The 25,954-nt window shown below is 39.8% G+C and overlaps 2 protein-coding genes across 5 annotated transcripts in view; one reads left to right on the plus strand and one right to left on the minus strand.

The window, feature by feature from the left end:
• Positions 1-25,954, plus strand: part of CD80 (CD80 molecule) — a 50,948-nt gene that overhangs the window by 16,422 nt on the left and 8,572 nt on the right. Inside the window, exons 3-6 of one of the 4 annotated variants that reach the window (XM_010345951.3) lie at positions 569-853; positions 7,162-7,257; positions 8,891-9,002; positions 11,442-13,267. In XM_010345951.3, the coding sequence (XP_010344253.1) occupies positions 569-853; positions 7,162-7,257; positions 8,891-8,961 (452 nt within the window). In that variant the 3' untranslated portion in view covers positions 8,962-9,002; positions 11,442-13,267. Of the gene's footprint in view, positions 1-568; positions 854-7,161; positions 10,747-11,441; positions 13,268-25,954 lie in introns of those variants that run through there. The other 3 variants (XM_074404319.1, XM_074404318.1, XM_074404317.1) reach the window with 3 other exon arrangements.
• TIMMDC1 (translocase of inner mitochondrial membrane domain containing 1) overlaps positions 13,337-25,954 on the minus strand; it is a 30,264-nt gene continuing 17,646 nt past the window's right edge. Inside the window, exons 6-7 of the mRNA XM_003935486.3 lie at positions 22,272-22,382; positions 13,337-13,814 (exon numbers count right to left, since the gene is read on the minus strand). Of these exons, the coding sequence (XP_003935535.2) occupies positions 13,664-13,814; positions 22,272-22,382 (262 nt within the window). The 3' untranslated portion in view covers positions 13,337-13,663. The remainder of the gene's footprint in view (positions 13,815-22,271; positions 22,383-25,954) is intronic.

A 25,954-nucleotide genomic window follows, 5' to 3' on the forward strand; every position in this document is an offset into this window, starting at 1 on the left:
GCAACATTTATTCACATGAAGCTACTTCTCCATTCTCTAATAAGTGCCCTCCTATCTCCGTCAAAAGTGGTAAAGAATTGATATAACTAATTTAAATCAAAGTTTTTGAATTATGTATAACTATTAATGATTAATGGGAAGTTGCAAATTATATCTCATTTTATCATTTTTATTTGTTCTGTTTTTCTGAGATGGAGTCTTGCTCTTTTGCCCAGGCTGGAGTGAAGTGGTATGATCTCAGCTTACTGTAACCTCCAACCCCTGAGTTCAAGCGATTCTCCTGCCTCAGCCTCCTGACTAGCTGGGATTACAGGCACCTGCCACTACACCTGGTTAATTTTTGTATTTTTAGTAGAGACAAGGTTTTGCCATGTTGACTTGTCTGGTCTTGAACTCCTGACCTCAGGTGATCCACCTGCCTTCGCTTCCCAAAGTGTTAGGATTACAGGTGTGAGCCACTGCACCCGGCCTTTCATTCCTATTAAAGCTAAAAAATTATTTAAAAATAAACCTCTACATACGTAGGTTTGTAACTATATGTAATTCTATATTCTTGTTCTTTCTTTAGCTGACTTCCCTATACCTAGTATAACTGACTTTGAAATCCCGACTTCTACTGACATTAGAAGGCTAATTTGCTCAACCTCTGGAGGTTTTCCAGAGCCTCACCTCTCCTGGTTGGAAAATGGAGAAGAATTAAAAGCTGTCAACACATCAGTTTCCCAAGACCCTGAAACTGAGCTCTATACTATTAGCAGCAAACTGGATTTCAATATGACAACCAACCACAGCTTCATGTGTCTCATTAAGTATGGACATTTAAAAGTGAATCAGACCTTCAACTGGAGAACACGTAAGTGACATTGTTCCAGGGAGTTTCTACTATAGAGAATCTAAAAAGACAATATAGTCATGTGTCAGTTAATGATGGGGATACATTTTCAGAAATGCATCATTAGGCAATTCTGTCACTGTCGGAACATCAGATTGTATGTTCATAAACCTAGACAGTATAGCCAGCTGCACACCTAGGCTACATGGTACAGCCTAGTGCTCTGAGGCTACACACCTGTACAGCATGTTACTGCACTGAATACACAGGCAGTTGTAACATAGTAAGTATTTGTGCATCTAACCATATGTAAACATAGGAAAGATACAGTAAAAATACGGTATTATAATTTTATGGAATACCATCATACATGCCCTCTGTCGCCCAGGCTGGAGTGCAGTGGTGCAATCTCAGCTCACTGCAACCTCTGCCTCCCGGGTTCAAACCATTCTCCTGACTCAGCTTCCTGAGAAGCTGGCATTACAGGTACGTACCACCACACCTGGCTAATTTTCTTGTGTTTTTAGTAATATGCCATTTTTATGTGGCCTATTACTGTAACTCAGCCAGACACATTTTAGAATTGTCATATTTACTTTGATAGTATTTCAAAGCTGCAGTGAGCTATGATCATGCCCCACACTCCAGACTGGGCAACAGAGTGAGACACTGTCTCTAAAAGAAAAAAATAAAACAGGCCGGGCGCGGTGGCTCAAGCCTGTAATCCCAGCACTTTGGGAGGCCGAGGCGGGTGGATCACGAGGTCAAGAGATCGAGACCATCCTGGTCAACATGGTGAAACCCCGTCTCTACTAAAAATACAAAAATTAGCTGGCCATGGTGGCGCGTGCCTGTAGTCCCAGCTACTAGGGAGGCTGAGGCAGGAGAATTGCTTGAACCCAGGAGGCAGAGGTTGCGGTGAGCCGAGATCGTGCCATTGCACTCCAGCCTGGGTAAATAGCGAAACCCCGTCTCAAAAAAAAAAAAAAAAAAAAAAGAAAAAAATAAAACAATTTAAAATAAACTTAAAAAATAAAGTCACTGTGCAAGGCGTAATGTTACTAATTTTATTTTCTTTTAATAAATCTTCTAAAATTTATATATCCTAATAACCACTATCCATCAAGCATTCATCTTAAAAATTTATTGTAACAATATTGTGATTGAAAGCATTAAAATGTGCCCTTTGAAACTGCCCTTAGGGATTTGGTACTTTTTTTTAGGGCATGCTACCCACATGGTTCCATGGTGCCAAACAATTATTTTTTGTGTGAGTTAATGTGCTTATTAAGTACTACTGGTTTCTGAACCAAGTCTGTCTTCTCTTGAAGACAATGCCTGAAAAGAGGTCATTTTGGGACAAATATTTTAGCCTACTGGTAGTAAACTTAGAGAATTTCCTTTCCTCAAGAGGTGAAGCCATTTGAAAATATACAATGAAAAAGTTGGGTTTATATGAACATATGCATCATAAACTTATGATGGCTTAAGATGGCTTGCAGGGGAACAGATGTAGTTGAGAAGTTGAGAATTTATTTTAGATGGTCTAGCAATTCATGCTAGTATATGATTTACTCTAGATCTTTCGGTCTGACAGCAGATTCTTTATTTTCCTCAATAAAATAAAATTTCCTGGGAAAATTAGTTCAAATATAAACCAAACTTTGATATGACTTTATAGATACTCCAAACTTACCAGTCTCAGTCATCTTTTATGTATGGTAAAAATTTTATTAAAATGAGGCTTGAATCATAAAGATAGTTTAAGTCTCTATTTTTACTTTCTTGTTATAGTATTATTAAACCAATTTTACATTATTCTGTTTGAAGGTATAAAGCAGTACAGAGTACTGATTATTAAATCAGTAATACTAGCTTGAATTGCATTTTGATTTGGACTTTTCTTTTTTCTTTTTGAGATACAGTCTCACTCTGTTGCCCAGTCTGGAGTGCAGTGGTGCAATCTCAGCTCACTGCAAACTCCGCCTCCTGGGTTCAAACAATTCTCCTGACTCAGCCTCCTGAGTAGCTGGCATTATAGGTGGGTGCCACCATGCCTGGCTAATTTTTTTGTGTTTTTAATAGAAACGGGGTTTCACTATGTTGGTCAGGCTGGCCTTGAACTCCTGACCTTGTTATCTGCCGGCCTCAGCCTCCCAAAGTGCTGGATTACAGGTGTGAGTGACTGCACCTGGCTGACATTATTTATATTGGAATATGGATATATGTGGACAGGACAGAGATTGGCAAAATTTTTCTGAAGAGAGCCAGATAGTAAATATTTTAAGCTTTGTAGTCACACAGTCTCTGCTGCAACAATTCATCTCTGCTGGTTGTAGCACAAAAACAGCCACAGATAAGACATAAATGAATGACATGGCTGTGTTCCAACAAAATTTATTTATTTCTTTGTTCACTCTTGTTGCCCAGGCTGGAGTGCAATGGTGCAGTCTTGGTTCACTCCAACCTCCACCTCTGGGTTCAAATGATTCTCCTGCCTCAGCCTCCCAAGTAGCGGGGATTACAGGTGCCTGCCATCACGCCCAGCTAATTTTTGTATTTTTTTGGTAGAGATGGGGTTTCACCACTTTGGCCAGGTTGGTCTCGAACTTCTGAACTCAGGTGATCCACTTGCCTTGGCCTCCCAAAGTGCTGGGATTACAGGCATGAACCACCATTTTTTTTTTTTTACAAAAGTATTACTACTTTTATTCATCTCTTTGATATGCTCAGGTATGTTAGGTTAATCCAGCTTTAAAATTAGGTACAGGAAAGAAGAAACTTCTTTACGGAGCATTCTCTATGCCAAATGTTATCAGTAGGTGACCTATCCCCCCAGTCTCTTTATTCATCTATCTATCTTGTATCTATCTATCTTCTTACATCTGTGAGGCAGGTATTATTCCCCAATATTACAGTTGAGGACACAGCAGTGAGGGCTCATAAAACCTTGTCCAATGTCACCAGAGCAAACTCACAAAATTTCATTTTTAAAAACAGGTGGCAGGACAGGTTTGGGCCATGTGCTATAGTTTGCTAACTTAAGGGTTTTTGTCTTTGTGATTGGAGAGCTGTAGGGTATAAATATCTCAAATCTCATTAATTGGACTGTGTGAGGATTATTTAGAGTAACAGTCAAAAGCAACTAATGCATTTATGGGATGTCAAGGGCTGACTGCACAAACAAATATACATTAAGTTCACAGAAATGTTATAGGTCAATGTGAGTACAGCATTGATGTGTAAATGTATCAGCCTGTTTTCATGCTGCTGATAAGAGACATACCTCAGACTGGGCAACTTACAAAAGAGGTTTGGACTCATAGTACCACGCGGCTGAGGAGGCCTCACAATCATGGCAGAAGGCAAGGAGGAGCAAGTCACGTCTTCCATGGATGGCAGCAGACAAAAAGAGAGCTTGTATAGGGAAACTCCTGTTTATAAAACGATCAGATCTCATAAAATTCATTCACTATCATGAGGACAACACAGGAAAGACCCACCCCCATAATTCAGTCACCTCCCACTGGGTTCCTCCCATGACATGTGGGAATTGTGGGAGTTATAATTCAAGATGACATTTGGGGTGGGGACACAGCCAAACCACATCAGTAAATAACTGATCTGAAAAAAAAAAAAAAAAAAAAAAAAAAAAAGCCCAAATGTTATTAATTAAGCAGATTGGGCATATGATTCTTTTTAGTGTAGTCCTACCAAATTTGTTTTCCCTTGATAAACTGGAAGGGGATAAATCTAGGAGAGTTGTACTTATGGTATCTAATAAGCTACATGTGCAGATGCCCTCACACAGCTGTGCACCTTGGATTCTGGATCTGCCTCTGTTACCAGGTTTCTAGCAGGTATCATGACAGAGCTGGCTTGATACTACTGAGGTCTCCTTCATTCCCTCACACACATACTCTCTCTAGGTTGAATGAGACTTGTAGATGGGTGTGGAGTAGAAACCAGGAATCAGCTGAAGCCTGTGAAACTTCTAGACTCCTTGGATAACAGCATTGGCTTCTTTGTTATTTTTTGTGTCATTCTAGTCTCTAGAGGTCAGCTCTGGTAATCACCTGATGTCTCCATGCAATCTGGTGTTTTAAGAGAAAAAAGAAAAACCAATTTTCCCTAGTCTTTAAGTGGTAGGTACACTATGATAAAATATGTGTTTTTGAATGATTACTGTGATAGCAATGTGCAGGAGTTAGTAGAGCCTAGGAAACCTGAAGCAAAGAGACCAGTTTGTAGGCTACTAAGTGGGAGATGAGAAAAATCTCAACTAAGGCAGTTGCTGCAAGAGATTTGGGAAAAAGCAGTAAGTTCCAGAGATATTCTGAATATAGAACAGAAAATACATGGGAGCCTACTGGGAAATGAGCACAAAGAAAATACCACAGTCCTACTTGGGTAACTAAATGGTATTGTTATTAACTGAAATGAGAGATACAGATGGTAGATATGATTTAGAAAATGTGCAGTAAATTCAGCTTTAATCAGGTGGAGATGCTGGGATCCATCCAATATATAAATTTAGAAATCAGATGACATTTCCTTTTTTTTTCTTTTTTTCTCTCACTCTGTCACCCATGCTAGAGTGCGGTGGCATGATCTCAGTTCATTGCAACCTCTACCTCCCTGGTTTAAGCAATTCTCCTCCTTCAGCCTCATGAGTAGCTCAGATTGTAGGCACACACCACCACGCCCTGATAATTTTTTGTACTTTTAGGAGAGACGGAGTTTCACTATGTTGGCCAGGCTGGTCTTGAACTCCTGACCTCAGGTGATCCACCCACCTTGGCCTCTCAAAGTGCCAGAATTACAGGTGTGAGCCACTGTGCCTGGCCTCAAACGGCATTTCAAGTCTCGGGTGTGAAGGATATCACCCAGGAAGCCTGGGGCCAGTGAGGGCCAAATGGGACCACAAACAGAACCATGGGAACAACAATAATTAGAGGACAAAAAAAGGAAGAAAAGCCTTCAGAGAAAACTGAATGCAACAAACAGAAACAGAAGGATATGGTAACATAGAAGTCCAAGGAGAAGAGTCCAACTAGCCAAATGCTGATGAGCAGTCCAATAAGCAAAAGAATAAAACTAGACCAGGCATAGTAGCTCATGCCTGTAATCCCAGCACTTTGGGAGGCCGAGGTGGGTGGATCACCTGGGTCAGGAGTTCAAGACTAGCCTGACCAACATGGGGAAATCCCATCTCTACTAAAAATACAAAAATTAGCTGGGTGTGGTGGCATGCCCCTGTAATCCTAGCTACTTGGGAGGCTGAGGCAGAACTGCTTGAACTCAGGAGGCAGAGGTTGTAGTGAGCCGAGATTGTACCACTGCACTCCAGCCTGGCCTGGGCAACAGAGTGAGACTCCATATCAAAAATAAAAATAAAAAATAAATAAAACTGACCACTAGGTCTGGTAATCAGAAAAGTAAAAACAGTAAGTTAGTAAATATTCACTTATTTGTAAGCCATTTCAGAGAAACTAAATGAGCTGCTATAATTTGTGTCCCTGCCCCTTTCCCAGATGTTGCTGCTAACTATTCCTCAAAGCAGCTGAAGAATAAATAGTGTAGCTGCTGCTCCTAATCTGGGGGGATGAACCAGAAGCACCATATCCACCATCACCTTTCTCCTCCCCACACTCATCCTTCCTTGGGCATTTCTTGTACTCTCTGTGGGACTGAAACTACAGCTGATAACCTTCAGAGCTCTCTTCTAGGATGGTCCCACCTAATACCAAGCCATATCCACACTTGGTTTTTTGCCGGACTTGTTCTGTATTTCCAGTAGCTCTAGGCTACAGGGTGAAAAACCTGTATCTGAAAGTGAATACAAAGTGGCTCCTGTAGCTTTAGGGCAGCTACTGTGAGGTAAGGGTGTGTGTGTACGTGTGGAGACAGAATATGCTAAGACAAAGGGAGAAGGCATGACAGAGCTAGAGACAGAAAAATAAAGTATACCTAGAACACAACATCAACCCATTAGTAATAATACATAGTTATAATCAGCTATAAAAGTGAAATATGACAAGATGGTTTTTAAAAGACTTTCTTAGAGTCTTCCTTATGTCTACTTAATTCAGTAAATGCAGACATTCAAAGTGTCTTTTTCAGTTTTAATATATCTGACATCTGAATATTAGTTGCCCCCAAGTATGCACCTGATTGAAGAATTATTCAAGAAAAATGCTAGCAGCTGCGTACTGGAGAGCTTGCCAGGCAAAGAATACTCCACAGTTGCATCAGTAGAAAAGGCACAGAATGAATTATCAGGCAGTAGCAAACACATTACAGCTGACGTTATTCTTTTCCCTCCATAGCCAAGCAAGAGCATTTTCCTGATACCTCGCTCCCATTCTGGGCCATTACGCTAATATCAGTAAATGGAATTTTTGTGCTTTGCTGCCTGACCTACTGTAAGTACTATCACACTATTACCCTGATTTCAATTCTGGAAGACCAAACTCTTATTAGTATGGTTCAGCATCTTTCTGAGGTTTTAGCCTATTCTTTTCTCATGTTTATAGCAAGTTTATGCAGTTCTGTTCATTCACTGGACATTTTCCGGACACCTCCTGTATGTGTGGCACTCTACTAGGCACTGGAATTACAAAGACAAGAAGTCATCACCCTCAAGGCACATTCTAGTTTAGTCCGTTTATTTTTTCCCTAACTTTATATATTTTTGGAGACTGAGGTTTGCTATTTGAAAACGTTCTGAGGCTAAATGGTATTCTATTGTTTGTGTGTGTGTTTTTTTTAAAGGCTAGTTGATTTGGCAGGTAAGTTGTTACGAACTCCTTAGTGAATTCCAACTTCCATGGTCACCATCCTGCTGTTATTCTAATTTTGAGTTGGAGTTAGAGAAAAGGCAAATTGACAAATTTTGGGGCCAAGAATCATTTTCTTGGCGGAAGGCAGGATGCACTAATATAGTTGAGAAACTACATGGCTACAAGTGATCTTCCCAATTCTCAGTTCTTAGGCGATGGCTCACGCCTGTAACCCCAGCACTTTGGGAGGCCAAGGTGGGTGGATTACTTAAGGTCAGGAGTTCGAGACCAACCTGGCCAACATGGTGAAAACCTAGCTCTACTAAAACTTACAAAAATTAGCTGGGCGTGGTGGCGTGCGCCTGTAGTCCCAGCTACTCAGGAGGCTGTGGCAGGAGAATTGCTTGAAACCAGGAGGCGGAGGTTGCAGTCAGCCAAGATTGCACCACTGCACTCCAGCCTGGGCGACAGAGCGAGACTCCATCTCACAAAAACAAATTCTCAGTTCATTAGAATACATTTTTGGATGAAAGATCTGGAGTGGTTGATGAAAAAAAAATTTCTAAGATATTTTACCCTATAAATTTATACTTTGGGTGTTAGGCATATGCTGCCCTCAATCTCTGTGAATAAATGAAGAGGAGCTGCTAAGTGATATGGCCATCATCACTATGAAGAAATATCTACTCTTCTTTGAGTAGAAAGCATGTACTCTGATCAAATAAAATTGGAAGATCAACATATGCTGATTTTTCCAGGTTTTAGAGTGTGTGCACACACGCACGCATGCGCGCGCGCACACACACACACACACACACGCCAAAGCTCAGTGAATTCCTTAGAGAGTCTGTGCTGTTAACAACTTTTCCCAAGGGTAGGATAAAAAGGTGGGCTCAAGGATGTTTCTGATACCAACTATCCAGTCTTACCTCTTTAATTCAGGGTTTTTCATCCTCAACATTACTGGCATTTTGGGCAAGATAATTCTTTGTTTTGGAGTGCTGTTCTGTGCATTGTAGGATGTTTAGCAGCTTCCTTAGCCTCTACTCATTACATGCCAGTAGCACTCCTTGCCCCAGTTGACAACCAAAAATATCCCCAAGCATTGCCAAATGTTCCCTTGGTAGAGAGGTGAAGAGGTAGCATTGTATCACCTCTGGTGTAAGAACCACTGCTCCAGTTCTAAGCCAGTGTGAAGCACTGCTGAACATTAATATATGTGCACAATTCAAGGGAAATTTGCTTATCATTTTTACTGTTTGTTCTTGTCTCCAAGGCTTTGCCCCAAGATGCAGAGAGAGAAGGAGGAATGAGAGACTGAGAAGGGAAAGTGTACGCCCTATATAACAGGATCCGCAGAAGCAAGAGGTTGAAAAAAACATCTGAAGGTAGCCTCCGTCATCTCTTCTGAGATACATGGATTGTGGAGATCATGAGGCACTCTTCTCTTCCTCTTAGTACTAAATTTAAGCTGCTTTACTTACTACCTCACCTTCTCAAAAACTTTTCAGGTTACACTAAGCAGACACAAGATGTCTAGCATCTCTTTCCTTTCTCCCCACATTCAATTTGCTTAATGCAACCTCTTCTTTTGCCAGGTTTCCATACTGCCATCTTGAAATATTCCTCTCTCTGTTAGCCAATTCAATGATTTTCATTATTTATAAAACACTAGTTTGAGTTCATCATGCCTGGGCTAATTTCTTAATCTTATCATTCCTTTTCCCCTATATCTCTCGGTGTTGATGGATATGGATTAGGGCCACTTTGTATTAACATGGTAACTAACAGACTCATCCTACTGACCAATCATGGAGCCAAATTTCATAAAGAACTACTCTGTCATGTCATTTTCCTACTCAGAAACTCAGCAGAGAACCCAGTGCCTACAGGAAAAGCTTCAAAACTTTTTAACTTTCCACATTCCAGCTGATCTCTTCAGTCTAAATTCCCTGAGTTCTGTCAATTGTTCCTCACATGGTATAGTTTCCAGTGTTTCACATGAATGGGGTAAATAGAACCCAAGACTTTAGATTTGGTATTACTGACTCTACATACAATGGGATAATTACTATCTGGGGTTCGGAATGTTTGTCTTGTTAAGAGAGCCTAACATAGCATTAGCTTTAGTGAGTCATAAATCCCCAGGAATTTTCATGCAAGAGAAACTTATGTGGGACATTAGAATCCAAGACACTGACTATCAGGTTCAGGGTAGTTATAAGCCTCCCTCAACAGTTCAACTTTGACTTGTGAAGGTTGGAGTAACACCAGCGTAAGAAATTAGTCTACAAAACTATCTCTAAAAATAGAGGAAAGCAAGAATTGTCCTGGGCAGGAGGGGGAAATAGAAAGAAAAAGAAACAATAACACCTGGGACTTATACAACAGGTTGTTTTGCAAAAGCACTATTTCATCTTGTCCTATAAAAATCGTTATGAGCAAGATCAATTTCCATTTTATGGGAGAGAAACCAGAGGTTCCCAGCGGTTGAGTGATTTGCTTGAGGTAAGGCCATACAGATGAGGAACAAAACCAAGGTTCAAACTGGACATCAAGTCAGGCTCTGTTCACTACAACCTGGCAGTCTATACATATATTACCCCAAGGCAGTCTCCCAACTTCCTATCCTGTTTTCTCATTTCCACTGAATGCTGGCTCACTCCTCAGAAGGTCCTCTTCAAGATGTTGCTCTGGCACAGTTGTCATTATCTACAATTTTCCTGACTTTCTATTTAAATAGTCTTCTGCTCAGTCTACTGATACTTGAAAATAAAGCCATGTACCCAGTCTTCTACACAAGGCCTTCTGTAACCATCTTGTCCAGCTCAAGCAGTTCCACCTCTATAGCACATCTCATACCACCACCATCGGTTGGTTTTCATGTACCACATCTTCCTTCTGTCCTCTACTGGACTGTATGTAGGCTTATTGAGAAAAGGAACCGTGCCTGATACATCTTTATTTGCCCGACACATAGAAGAGTGTCTTGGTGCTTACTAAACATTTGCCTAATCAATATTTCATGTGATAAAAATTGCCAGAGTAGTTCTAAATTCTATCATAATTTAGCCCTCTCTTCATATTCTTCAGCTGTCAAGATTACTAAGTACAAGTTGGGAATATCTTTGATCTTGAGATTAAATATATATTTATATATAAAGATATATAAATATTTGTATATTTTTGTATTAAATATAAAAGTTATATAGTATACATAAAATATTATATACATATGTTAAGTATATAAATATATAATATATATATTTTTTAATCTCAAGATCAAAGATATTCCCAACTTGGTCATAGTAATTTTTTTTTTTTTTTTTTGAGACAGAGTTTCGCTCTTGCTACCCAGTCTGGAGTGCAATGGCGCGATCTCGGCTCACCGCAACCTCCGCCTCCTGGGTTCAGGCAATTCTCCTGCCTCAGCCTCCTGAGTAGCTGGGATTACAGGCATGCGCCACCACGCCCAGCTAATTTTTTGTATTTTTTAGTAGAGACGGGGTTTCACCGTGTTGACCAGGATGGTCTCGATCTCCCGACCTCGCGATCCACCAGCCTCAGCCTCCCAAAGTGCTGGGATTACAGGCTTGAGCCACCAAGCCCGGCTGGACATACTAATCTTGATAGCTGAAGAATATGAAGAGAGAGCTAAATTATGAGACAACTTAAAACTACTCTGGCAATTTTTATCACATGAAATATTGATTAGGCAAATGTTTAGCAAGCACCAATATATATTAAATATATATGTATATAAATTTAAGAAGTTTTCCTCCTTTGCCAATATAGAGTTTGATGTAATCATTTATTTGTTTTCTCAGGTCCCACCTTCGCTTGCAATTGACCCCTTCTGGGAACTTCTTCAGAGGGCCAGGATTACCCCACCTTGACCTTTATGTATCTATTCTTAGGTGTTTCTTCACTTCAGTTACTTTGCAGGAAGTGTCTAGAGGAAGGCGGTGGGCAAAGAAGTAGCTCTGGTGACCTTGATAAAGGGGTTTTGAAATGTGGAATTCTTGAGTTCTGGAAGGGACTTTAGAGAATAGCAGTGTCATTAATGACAAAGGCACTGAGGCCCAGGACAACCACAATTATAAAGGCCAGAGCCAGAAACCAGATTTCCTAACTCTGGTGCTCTTTCCCTTCATCAGTTTGACTCTGGCCTGTTAACTGGTGTATACATATATATGTCAGGCAAAATGCTGCTGGAAGTAGAATTTGTCCAGTATCAGGTCAACTTCAGAAACTTAATCTGATTTCATGTTGTGGTTTACAAAAGTTCAATATCATGCATAGGTAGTATGGCATGAACATCTTTAGGATAATGGAAATATTACTGGTGTTCAGCCAGTATTCCATTTCTCATTGTGTTCTCTATTGTTGCTCTCTCACTCCCCCATGAGGTACAAAGAAAGTAGAACTATCCAAAACTAATCTCTGATATTTAACATGAATGATTTATGTACCTCAAAGCAGTAGTCAAGGAGGAAAGGGATGTTCCAAAGACTTAAAATCAATTGGTTCATATTGGACTGATAATCTCTTTAAATGGCTTTATGCTATTTTGACCTCATTTGTAATTTATGAGAAAGTTCTCATTCAAAATGAGTTCTTTATGTACTGTGTATGCACTAAACAGTAAGCTATTTTCCAATATCTAAGGTAGTAACTTTCCACAGAGTCTCCTTAGATCCCTAAGATGGCTTTTCCTCGGTATTTCTGGGTCTTTCTGACCTCAGCGGAGAACTGGAAAGACATATTGTCAGGCCTCCGTGTGGAAGCCTGGACCCAGAAAGTCTGAAGTCCTGCCTGCCTCAGCTGACCGTCCCCCCACCTGCCACCCCTCACCTATGTAATACCCCTGCCCCCTCTCCAAAAGATTTGCCCCAACCTATAAAACCAACCCCTATCCCACTGCCCTTCACTGACACCCTTTTCAGCTTCAGCCCCCCAGAGGAATAAACAACCATGTTGCTCACACAACGCCTGTATAGGGGATCTCTTCATTGAAAGTGCGTGTTTTAACACATACCCAATTGCTGTTTCTGTTACTCATGGCTCCTTTCTCTAAAACTGCCTTCCACAATACACTAGACCAGGAGTGGATGCAACTTAAGCTGCGACAGTCACATTATCATCTCAAAGTCTGGAGTTGGATAGCAAAAGATGACAAAATTTCTTAAATGCACTTCTCATGGCAGCTAAGCCACATGGCTGGGATTCAAAGCCTTTAGAGCCAGCCCATGACTTTAGCTACCTCACTATGCTGTTTCACAAACCGTGCTCCTATGTAACAACTATATTCTCAGTGTATGGCAGAGAGGTCTAACACCAACAATAGATACTAACAGTTGCTTCCTGTCAATATACTTAATTCAGCAATTCTTTTCCTTTTCATTTACTAACAATTGTTAGGTATGTTTCTGATCTAAGTAATTCCTATATTCTACAGCAGATACTTTGTCAGCAATACTAAGGGAAGAAACAATGTTGAACTGTTTCTTTAATAATGCTGATCTACTTTTTGTTGAATTTATATTTTATTTCAAGTGGCAAAGAAATCATCTCTGATTTTTATTAAGATTAAACCAAACACTACTACACATTTAGCCTCACACTGCTCCAGGATCCAAGGGTTTCACAGACCATTTGCCTTACCTGTTTTTTTCCTCTCCTCCTTCCACAATACCCTTTTAAAAGACTACATGAATAAATATACAAACTGTAAAATTCAACTTTAATCTCTTGGGAAATGTTTTATTTACTGCTATACAATCTAGGTGGGTAGATATATTCATATATGTATATATTGATAGATCGACAGACATAAATATGTATTTAAATTTAGGGATAAGTATAGTGAGAGTACAACAGCCCCGTTCTTAGTTAAAAAAGAAAAACACAAGAGCAAGCCACTGCCACCACAGGTACCAGTACTTACATTTCTCAGGCTGACCAAGGAGTGGCCTGTCTGTTGGCATTCAACAGACATGGCGGCATAGCTCCCATCAACTCTCCACTGAGTTTTAAGTTCAGAGTACTTTCAGTCCTTGTCTTGTTCATCTATTATTGAAGGGTTTCTAGGAAGGTTTAGCAGTGCTTCAATTCTCTTAGCATCATCCTCAGGTTGATTTTTCTGTATGCTACTTTCAATTTGCTCAGGGAGGCGTGCAGTCATTTGTAATCTGGCTTTCCTGTAATCAAATAAAAAGGATAAATCAAATACTGCTCCATTTCTTTAGTTCTTATGAATTTAAAACCAAAAGGACAGCATTTGTCTTTTTCTCTGTGCTTTGGTATAACAACTTCAGAGCAAACACTGCTCCCTGCAGTTCAAATACAGTAACTTCATTCTTTCACCTAACCTCACAAGCCAATTATGACTTCTGCATAACTATAATGGATACTGCTGTGGTGACAGCTCTGATCCATAAAATATTCCTAGTATGCTGGGTCCTAGAGTTCTTATAGGAGTGATGTGGGGGGGTTAACTGACACACTTTGTGCTAAGGTGTGAAGGCTTGAAGTCTCACTGTCCTCTTGCTCCCAGGGCTGAGGAACTGTAAATACCCTCCAACTCTTTAAAACTCTGTGACCAGATCTTGTAGGAACTGGAGAAAGGATATAACAATGGTAATTCTAGGTAGAGAAAAGTCAGATAGGACAACATTACAGATTTATATTTATGAAGAGTTAAAATCTAATTTCCAAATAATAGATCAGTTCTGTTTCTAAATCAAGTATTAGTGTCTTTCTTCAGTGATTACTGGGGTTATCTAAAGTTTCTTCTCACTCTTCACAAACAGATTTGGTCATTTGTTCTGTATCTCTATAGTTAGTTTTTTACATTTTCTGCTCATTAAGGCAATTTTTATTTTACTCTCAATTTGTTTGATTTTCCTATGTTATTTTCAAGCAAAGAAGTAGGCACATACAAGACACTTAAACATTTGCTGAATTAACTCTCCTTAGAAATATCACACAGACGGGGCCGGGCGCGGTGGCTCAAGCCTGTAATCCCAGCACTTTGGGAGGCCGAGGCAGGTGGATCACAAGGTCAAGAGATCAAGACCATCCCGGTCAACATGGTGAAACCCCGTCTCTACTAAAAATACAAAAAATTAGCTGGGTATGGTGGCGCGTGCCTGTAATCCCAGCTACTTAGGAGGCTGAGGCAGGAGAATTGCCTGAACCCAGGAGGCGGAGGTTGCGGTGAGCCGAGATCGCGCCATTGCACTCCAGCCTGGGTAACAAGAGCGAAACTCCGTCTCAAAAAAAAAAAAAGAAGTATCACACAGACACAAATAAACACACACATATATGCCATACAGTTTTGATACTTTCATTCTGCCTAAGTATTCTTTCCTTACTATGATTTGTTTTCATCCATTCTTTTTAAAATCGATACTAATAATTGTACATATTTATGGAGTACAAAGTAATATTTTCATAAATACACAACATGTAATAATCAAATCGGGGTAATTAGCATATGTGTCGTGTCATCGCAAACATTGATCATTTCTTTTTTCTTTCTTTTTTTTTTTTTTTTGTGAGACGGAGTTTCGCTCTTGTTACCCAGGCTGGAGTGCAATGGCGCGATCTCGGCTCACCGCAACCTCCGCCTCCTGGGTTCGGGCAATTCTCCTGCCTCAGCCTCCTGAGTAGCTGGGATTACAGGCATGCGCCACCATGCCCAGCTAATTCTTTGTATTTTTTTAGTAGAGACGGGGTTTCACCATGTTGACCAGGATGGTCTCGATCTCTTGACCTCGTGATCCGCCCGCCTTGGCCTCCCAAAGTGCTGGGATTACAGGCTTGAGCCACCGCACCCAGCCTGATCATTTCTTAGTGTTGGAACCATTCTAACATCCTCTCTTCTAGCTACTTGAAAATGCAAAATAAATTACTATTAATTATTGTCATCCTACAGTGCCACACACACTAGAACTTAGGCTTCTGCTCTAGTTGTAATTTTGTATTCATTAATCAATCCCTTAAATTCTCTCTCCTTAGACTCCTCCCTTTTCCCTCCCCAACCTCCAAAAACCATAATTCTGCTCTTTATTTCTATGAGCCCATTTTTTTTTAGCTCCACATGAGTGAGAGAACATGCAGTATTTATCTTTCTGTGGATGACTTATTTTACATAACAATGCCCTCCAGGCTCATCCATGTTCCCACAATTCTTTTTTATTGCTGAATAGTATTCTATAGTACATATATACCACATTTCCTTTATCCATTCATCTGCTGATGGACAATGACTCCATACCTTGGCTATTAAAAACAGTGCCACAATAAGGGTGGCGGTGCAGATAACTCTTTGATATTCTGGTTTCTTTTCCTTTGGATAAATACCCACTAGGGAGACTGCTGGATCATATAGTAGTTCTGTTATTAGTTTTCTGAGGAACTGCCATACTGTTTCTATAATGGCTGTATTAATTTGCATTCCTATCAAAAGTATGTGAGTTCCCTTTTCTTTCTGCATCCTTGCCAAAACTTACTTTACCTTTTTTAAAAGAGACATTCTAATTGGGGTAAACATCACCCCAATTTTGCATTTATGTTGAATACTTTTTCATATACTTCTTAGCCACTTGTATGTACTTTTTGAGAAACACAAGTTTCCCCTCAAGCTGCTCCCCACCTCTTTTTTAAAAAAGAGACAGGGTCACAGCAGCTCATGCCTGTAATCCCAGCACTCTGGGAGGCCAAGGTGGGTGGATCACGTGAGTTCTAGAGTTTGAGACCAGCCTGGCCAACCTGGTGAAACCCCAAATCTACTAAAAATACAAAAATTAGCTGGGCATGGTGGTATGTGCCTGTAATCCCAGCTACTCAGGAGGCTGAGGCTGGAGAATGGCTTGAACTCAGGAGGTGGAGGTTGCAGTGAGCCAACATCGCACCATTACACTGCAGCATAGGTAGTAAGAGTGAAACTCCATCTCAAAAAAAAAAGATAAAAAGACAGGGTTTCACTTTGTTGCCCAGGCTGAAGTGCAGTGACGCAATCATAGCTCACTGCTGCCTCGAATTCCTGGACTCTAGAGATCCTCCAGCCTCAGCCTCCCACGTAACTGGGGCTATAGGTATGTACTACTGTGCCTGGCTAATTTTCTTTTGTTTCATTCTGTCACCCAGGCTGGAGTGCAATGGCACCATCTTGGCTCATTGCAACCTCCACCTCCCAGGCTCAAACAATCCTCCTACCTCAGCCTCCCAAGTAGTTGGGATTACAAGTGTGCACCACCACACCCAGCTAATTTTTATATTTTTAGTTGAGATGGGGTTTCACCATGTTGGCCAGGCAGGTCTCAAACTCCTGACCTACAGTGATCTGACTGTCTTGGCCATCCAAAGCGCTGGGATTATAAGTGTGAGCCACCGTACCTAGCCCCTCCAATGCCGTTTATTTCTTTTTCTTGCCCAACTGCTCTGGCTAGGATTTCTAATACTCTGTTGAGTAAGACTGGTAAGAGTGGGCATTCCTATTTCAATCCAGTTCTTTGAAGGAAAAGCTTTCAACTTTTCCCTGTTCAGTATATTAGCTGTGAGTTTGTCATATATGGCCTTTATTGTACTGAGAAATAGTCCTTCTATCCCTAACTTTCTGAAAGTTTTTATCATGAAGGGGTGTTGAATTTTACCAAATGCTTTTTCTGCATTTATTGAGATGATCATATGGCTTTTGTCCTCCCTTCGGTTTATATGATATACCACATTTATTGATTTGTGTGTGTCGTACCATCCTTGCATCCCTAGGATAAGTCACACATGTTCACGATGTATAATCTTTTTGATGTACTCTTGGATTTGGTTTGCTAGTATTTTGTTAAGAACTGTTTTGTAGAATATTTTGGCCTATAGGTTATTTATTTATTTATTTATTTAATGTGCCCTTGTCTGGTTTTGGTATCAGGGTAATGATGGCCTTGTAGAATGAGTTTGGAAGAATTCTCTCATCTTCATTATGTTGGAACAGTTTGATAATTGGTTTTAATTCTCCTTTAACTGTTTGGCAGAATTTAGCAATGAAGCCATGTGGTCCTGGACTTTACTTTGTTGAGAGACTTTTTATCACCAGTTCAATCTTGTTATTTGTTATTGGTCTGTTCAGGTTTTCTATCACTTCTCGGCTCAATCTTGATAGATTATATGGGCTCAAGAATGTATCCATTTCCTGTAGCTTTTCCAATTTCTTGGCATACTGTTGTTTCATAGTACTCTGTAATGATACTGACTACGTCCATGGTATCAGTTGTAGCGTCTCCTTTTTTGTTTTTTACCTTATTTATTTGGGTCTTTTTTCTAACTAGTAGTTTGTTGATTTTGTTTATTTTCAAGAAACCAACTTTTTATTAGTTGCTCTTTTGTATCCTTTTTAAGTCTCTATTTTATTCAGCTCTGCTCTGATCTTTTTATTTATTTCCTTCTACTGATTTTACGTTTGATTTGTTCTTGTGTCTCGAGTTCTTTGAGGTGCAATATTAGTTGTTTATTTGAAATATTTCTACTTGTTGATGGAGGCATTTATTGCTGTAAACTTCCCTCTTAGTGCTGCTTTTGCTGTATCTCATATATTTTGGCAATGTTGTGTTTCTATTTTCATTTGTTTCAAGAAATTTTTTAATTTCCTTCTTAATTTTTTCATTGACCCATTGGTTGTTCTGGAGCATGTTATTTAATTTCTGTGTATTTGCAGTTTCCAAAGTCCTTTCTGTTACTGATTTCTGGTTTTATTCTGCTGTGGTCTGAAAAAATACTTGCCATTATTCTGACCTTTAAAAATTTTGATACTTGTACATTCCAAGATAAGAAAAAAGGCCAGGCACAGTGGCTCACGCCTGTAATCCTAGAACTTTGGGGAGCCGAGGCAGGTGGATCAAGAGATCAAGAGATTGTCAATAGATTGAGATCATCCTGGTCAACATGGTGAAACCCTGTCTCTAATAAAAATACAAAAATTAGCCAAGTGTGGTGGTGTGCGCCTATAGTCCCAGCTACTCGGGAGACTGAGGCAGGAGAATCGCTAGAGCCTGCAAGATGGAGATTGCAATAAGCTGAGATCACACCACTGCACTTAAGCAACAGAGCAAGACTACATCTCAAAAAAAAAAAAAAAAAAAAAAAAAAACAACAGGAAAAGAAAAAGAAAAATGTGTATTTTGCAGCTGTTAGATGTGATGTTCTATAAATGTTTGTTAGATCCATTTGATCTATGGTACAGTTTAAGTCTGATGTTTCTTTGTTGATTTTGTCTAGATGATGTGCCCAGCTGGGAGTATGGTGTTGAAGTCCCTAGCTATTATATTAGGGTTTATCTCTCCCTTTAGCTCTAATATCATTTGTTCATATATATGGATGCTCTGGTGTTGGGTATACATATATATATATATATATATATATATATATATATATATATATATATTTATAGTTGCTATTTCCCATTGCTGAATTGATCTCTTTATCACTATATAATGAACTTGTCTCTTTTTATATTTTTTTATTTAAAGCCAATTTTATCTGGCATTAGTATAGCTATTCCTCCTCATTTATGATTTCCATTTGCATGAACATCCTTTTCTATCCCTTTACTTTCAGCCTATCTGTACCTTTACAAGTGAAGTGAGTTTCTTGTAGTCAGAGTATATAGTTGAGTCTGTAAAAATTTTTTTAAATTCATTCAGCCAGTCTAAATCTTTAACTGGGGAATTTAAAGTGTTTACATTCGATGTTGTTATTGATAGGTGTGGAACTGCTCCTGTCTTTTTGTTAATTGTCTTGTGGTTGTTTTGTATAACCTTTGTTTCTTTCTTCCCCTATTATTTATTTTCATGGTTGATGGATTTTTGTAATTATAAGGTTTGATTCCCTTCTCATTCTTATTTGTGTATCTGCTCTACAAGTACGTTTTATTCTTTCATGTATTTTCACAATGGTAGCTACCGTACTTTTGCATTCTGATGTAGGAGTTCTTTAAGCATTTCTTATAAGATAGTCTAATGGTGATAAATTCCCTCAGTGTTTGTCTGTCTTGGGAAGACCATTTCTCCTTCATTTTGGAAGAACAGCATTGCTAGGTATAATACTCTTGGTGGGAGTTTGTTTTTTTTCTTTCAGCACTCTGAATGTATCATCATTCTCTCCTGACCTGTAAGGTTCCTGTTGGCAAATCTGCTGTTAACCTGATGGGGGAGGTAAATGGTGGCACCAGGCTGGCCAGTCTTCAGGGGGTGCACATGGCAGCTCACTCACTAGAATTGGCAGGGTTGCCTGTGGTGGAAACTCCAGGTGAATGACCTTAGAATGGCCTTTGCCAGCCATTCTTAAGCTTTACCATCTCAAAAATCACTGATCTCTAAATTACTGACAAATCTCTGCAGTTTTTAATTTTTTATTCACTTTTTAAAATTTATTTATTTATTTTTGAGACAGAGTCTTGCTCTGTGCCCAGACTGGAGTTCAGTGGCACGATCTCAGCTCACTGCAACCTCTGCCTCCTGGGTTCAAGCAATCCTCCTGCCTCAGCCACCTGAGTAGCTGGGATTACAGGTGCATGCCACCACACCTGGCTAATTTTTGTATTCTTTTTTTTTTTTTTTTTTTTTGAGACGGAGTTTTGCTCTTGTTACCGAGGCTGGAGTGCAATGGCACAATCTCGGCTCACCGCAACCTCCGCCTCCTGGGTTCAGGCAATTCTCCTGCCTCAGCCTCCTGAGTAGCTGGGATTACAGGCACGTGCCACCACGCCCAGCTAGTTTTTTTGTATTTTTAGTAGAGACGGGGTTTCACCATGTTGACCAGGATGGTCTCGATCTCTCGACCTCGTGATCCACTCACCTTGGCCTCCCAAAGTGCTGGGATTACAGGCTTGAGCCACCGCGCCCGGCCTTAATTTTTGTATTCTTAGTAGAGACGGGATTTCACCATGTAGGTCAGGCTGGTCTCAAACTCCTGACCCTCAAGTGATCTGCTAATCTTGGCCTCCCAAAGTGTTGAGATTACAGGTGTAAGCACTGCACCCACCCCTACTTTTTAAATTGAAATAGTTATGTGTTCATATTTTTCCAAATGCTAATTCTTCCATAACATCCTGTATCAATGTCAAATAGCCAATATACATTCCTTACCTTTCTAACCTCTTTCTCAAAGCTTCCTTTTCAAAAAATAAAAAAGAAGTCTGACACCTAGGGAATGCTTTTATCCTTTTAATTTTCTATAATGTCAAATTTTATCAGCATTCAGAATTTTAAGTGTACCCTAGAACCTATATAACTTCATGTCCTACCTACCTTTTACTACAAAAAGGAAGGAATAAAACAAACACTGAACAAGGTGGTATAATTCTGTTCCTTAGAACAGCTAAAAAAAAACCTGAGGGCTTGAAGTTAAGGAAAATATCTAAGATCACAGAATGAACTGATAGTTTAGCTCGATTTCAGGCCCAGTTTTCAAGGTTTCATTGAAACCCTGAAATCCAAAATCAATGCTTTTTTCTCATATAGCACCTAAGTCCTTGGATAATGGACCTACAGCTTTTAAGAATTTCCATGTGTGTGTGGTTAGCAGAAACCTGAGATTTCAACTAAAAACACTGGGAAATAATTTCTCATCTATCCAATTATAATACCAAACAGCAACAGCAGCAGCAGCCAATGCTGTCTTAGGTACCCAGGAAGCTGAGCTAGTGAGAATCATTTGTACTCAGGAGCACTAGATGGCAGCCTGTCATATTGATTGTACATATAGAATCTGTGCAAAGTTGCTATCAGTCTGATTGCCCTACCCCACAAGTTGCATCCCAAGAAATGACTAGATGCAACAGGTGAAAGTTTTCATGCTCCTCGTTGGCATTCAGTGCATGAACAGCCACTGTCCACCTAATTCCTCTGTGTCTACAGCAAGAAAAAGAATTATTTGTGGAGACTTAACATGCTGTGTGTTACTTATGTATGTATGTATAAAAAAGAATGTCACTTGTTTCTTTTGTGAGACGGAGTCTTGTTCTGTGGCCCAGCCTGGAGTGCAGTGGCACAATCAAAGCTCACTGAAACCTCTGCTTTCGGGGTTCAAGTGATTCTCCTGCCTCAGCCTCCCCAAGTAGCTGGGACTACAGGTGTGTGCCACCACGCCCAACTAACTTTTTTATTTTTAGTAGAGATGGGGTTTCACCGTGTTGGCCAGGCTGGTCTCGAACTCCTGATCTCAGGTGATCCACCTGTCTCGGCCTCCCAAAATGCTGGGATTACAGGAGTGAGCCACCCCACCCAGCAAAGGATGTACTTTTAAAATAAGCCAAGTAAACCTCACTCCTTGATGAATATTCTCTTTAGGTAACTTCCTATGCAGTCAAGAACATAGGAAAAGAAAAAACATGCAAGCAAATAAGATTTACAACATTTTAACTTAAAAAGAACATATACAAAGAAAGATCTTCATTAAGTTAAAACTAAAATTAATATCTTTCATTTTTCCATTCTCTTTAAATTGACTAAAATACAATGTATAGTATGAGTTGTATCAGTAAAAATAAACTCTTCTTTGAATTGAGTAGCAGTTTAGAGTACATGAGTTTAACAGAGCGCCACTATATAAGGCCTGGGGATAAGATAGCCAAGATTCCCTGGGCTTAATATGTTCCTCACCACTCTTCCAGTTTTAGATCATGGAGTGCCTTTCGGTCCTTCTGTTTTCTCTCCTGAACAGTCTCACCATGGAACCTCTGAACTATCATCATCAGGCCTCCTATAGGAGTGCTGAGAAGAAAGGAGAGGAAAAGCTTAGGAAAAAAGAGTCATTAGACCTTGCAACTTGTGAGATTCTCTGCTAAGGCATGAGCAACACCAGAGCCACTTGTTCACTATCAGATATAGGAATATTTGAGAATTAAAGTGTCCTTGTCAAATTAAAAAAAAAAAAAAACTTGAGGTACTCTCTTCCCTGGTCTGAACAACAGAGAAAAACAATCACTACAACCTTCTAAAGTTAGCTGATATATAATAAAACAACAGATCTAGAATCTGGCTGTTTTTATGAGAAATTAGAAATAAATCAGAACAAAAGGGGGAAAAATACATATTTATGACAAGTTCTAATAAGTAGCCCCACACCAAAGATGAAATGAAATTTCTAGTTCAGAATGGCCCTAGCTCCTCTAGGAGACAGGAAATGTAGAGGGCACTTTTGGATGAGAAAGGGATACTATACTGGCTTTTGGGGATGGGACCGCCAAAATATCCTAAAGTTCAAGAGTCTGGCATAACTGTCTCACCCACAATGCCAATAGCAACCCACTGAGAAACTGATTTAGATAATAATTATTACAGTGATAAAGAGTTTGGTTCTTGTGTTCTCGGATTAGGAGTATTTGACCTTCACATACCTTAAATTTCCTCCAGCTATAATTTAACCTCATGTTAAAAACTATTTTTGCTAAGTGGAAGCAACCTGAATGTCCACTGACAGACGGTTAATGTGATACACACATACAATGGAATATTATGCAGCCTTAAAAAAGAGGGCAGGCCAGGTGTAGTGACTCATGCCTGTAATCCCAGCACTTTGGGAGGCCAAGGCAGGCAGATCACCTGATGTCAAGGGTTCAAGACCAGCCTGGTCAACATGGAGAAACCCTGTCTCTACTAAAAAATACAAAAATTAGCTGGGTGTGGTGGTGGGTAATCCCAGCTACTTAGGAGGCTGAGGCTGGAGAATCACTTGAATTCAGGAGACGGAGGTTGTAGTGAGCTGAGATCACGCCACTACACTCTAGCCTTGTGACACAGTGAGACTGTCTCAAAAAAAAAAAAAAAGTGGCAATCCTGTCACATGTTGCAACACAGATAGACCTCAAGGATATTATTATGCTAAGCAAAATAAGCTAGTCACAAAAAGATAAATACTGTATGATTCCTCATATGAAGTATCTAAAGTAGTCAAAATCATAGAAACAGAAAGTAAAACAGAAACATGTTTGCTGAAGGCTGGGGGGTGTAGGGAGGGGAAATTAGTTTTTAATGGATATAGTTTCATTTTGCAAGATGAAAATGTTCTAGAGATCTCATGCACAATGTGAATATACTTAGTGTTATTGAACTATACACTTAAAAAAATGGTTAAGATGGTGAATGTTATGCTACTTGTTTATAACCACAATAAAAAATATTTTTATTGCTAACTTCTACAACTTTTCCCTTTAAATCAAACTGGTATATTAACACTATAACAAAAGTAATGGCAACAGTAGATTATGACATGCTGATTTTATTTAAAATTTTTAAGAAGTCATTAAATCTATATAATCATCTTCTCCTTAAAAGTAAGTAGACAAAGGGGTGAACAGGTGGGGGAGGAAGGGAGAACTCTTCTAGTCAGACAGCAACTAATAAAAACAGAAGGACTGACACAAGTAGCTCATAAACATTTTACCACCACCTTTCTAGTAACCAACCGATTACAGCATGGATTGTCAATGTATCACTATCTTTTCAGCTGGAGAGCAGAATATTCACAGTTTCACCCTCCAGATTACTAATTAATCACATTAGGAAAAAGATATCTTTGCAATGGAGACAACGAACAGATAACACCAGAACCAAGTGCGGTAGGCAGAATTCTAAAGTGGTCCCTCCAAATTTCCTGCCTAATCCCTGAACTATAAATATGGTATTATGCCCATTATACTATCTTACATGGAAAAACTGATTTTAGAGTGTAATTAAGGTTGCTAATTAGTTGAATCTGAGGTAATGAGAAAGGAGAGAGAGATCTGAGTGAACACTTAAAAGCAGCATTTTCCCTGGCTGGTGGCAGAGTGGAAGCTGAAGATTCAAAGTATTTGGAGTCGTCAATGTGCTGCAGCTGGTTTAAATACAAAGGGGCCTTGGGACAAGAAATGTGGGTGGCCTCCAGGAACAGAGAATAGTCTGGCGGACAGGCAGCAAGAAAACAGGAACCTCAGACCTCCAGGAACAAGAAACTAAATTCTTTTTTTTTTTTTTAAATGGAGTCTCGCTCTGTCACCCAGCCTGGAGTGCAGTGGTATGATCCTGGCTCACTGCAACCTCTGTCTCCTGGGTTCAAGCAATTCTCCTGCCTTAGCCTCCCGAGTATCTGGGATCACAGGCTCCTGCCACCATGCCTGGCTAATTTTTCTATTTTTAGTAGAGACAGGGTTTCACCATGTTGGCCAGGCTGGTCTTGAACTCCTGACCTCAAGTGATCCATTTGCTTCGGCCTCTCAAAGACCTGGGATTTTAAGTGTGAGCCACTGTGTCTGGCCACAAGGAACTAAATTCTGTCAAGAACATGAGCTTGGAAACAGATTCTTCTCCAGAGCTTCCAGGTAAGAGTCCAGCCTGGCCAAGACCTTGACTTTGGCCTTGTAAAACCTTGGGCAGAGAAACCTACCCAGACTTCTGATCTACAGAACTACAAGGGTGTTGTTTTATATGCAATACATGCTCAGTTTGTGGTAATTTGTTACACAGCAGTAGAAAACCAATATATCAAGTAATTCAAGTTAATATTACTTATAATGGGTAACAGAATTATCTCTGATGTGATATGCTGAGGCTACAACTTCATCTATGTTGTATTCCTGACAAAAACACATTAAACATAAATCTAATCATGATGGGATAATCAAACAAAATGGAGAAACACTGTGGGCATTAGTATGATAATTGAGGAGTTTTGAATATAGGCCCTAACGTAGATAGTTGCTCATTCATTTTCCTTTCACTATGCACTATGTTTACTGTGACAACTGTATTACAATTTCATGGAAGAGTATTCTTCATCCTGGAAAATACACGCTGATATATATGGGGGTAAAATGTCACGAGTTCTCAATTGGTTTAGCCAAGAAGCAAAAGGAAAGAAAAAGAAATATATTCACATCCCACACACACTGAGAGATACGGAAAACATCGGCAAGGTGCTAACAATTGGTGAATCCAGGTGAAGGGTACATGGGGTTTCAATATACTAATCGATTCAATTTTTCTGTAGGTTTGAAATTGTTCAAAGTAAAAAGGTGGGGAATAACATTTTTTTTAAAAATGTATTAAGCGAAACAAACTAAATCTCACCCAAAATTTTTATAGAATATGCATTTTGGCTGGGTGTGGTGGCGCACACCTGTAATTCCAGCACTTTGGGAGGCCGAGGCGGGTGGATCATGAGGTCAGGAGTTCAAGCCCAGCCTGGCCAACATGGTAAAAGTGTCTCAGGCCGGGCGTGATGGCTCAAGCCTGTAATCCCAGCACTTTGGGAGGCCAAGGTGAGTGGATCACGAAGTCAAGAGATCAAGACCATCCTGCTCAAC

This window comes from Saimiri boliviensis, chromosome 8, assembly GCF_048565385.1.
Source record: "Saimiri boliviensis isolate mSaiBol1 chromosome 8, mSaiBol1.pri, whole genome shotgun sequence".
NCBI classification, from domain to species: Eukaryota; Metazoa; Chordata; class Mammalia; order Primates; family Cebidae; genus Saimiri; species Saimiri boliviensis.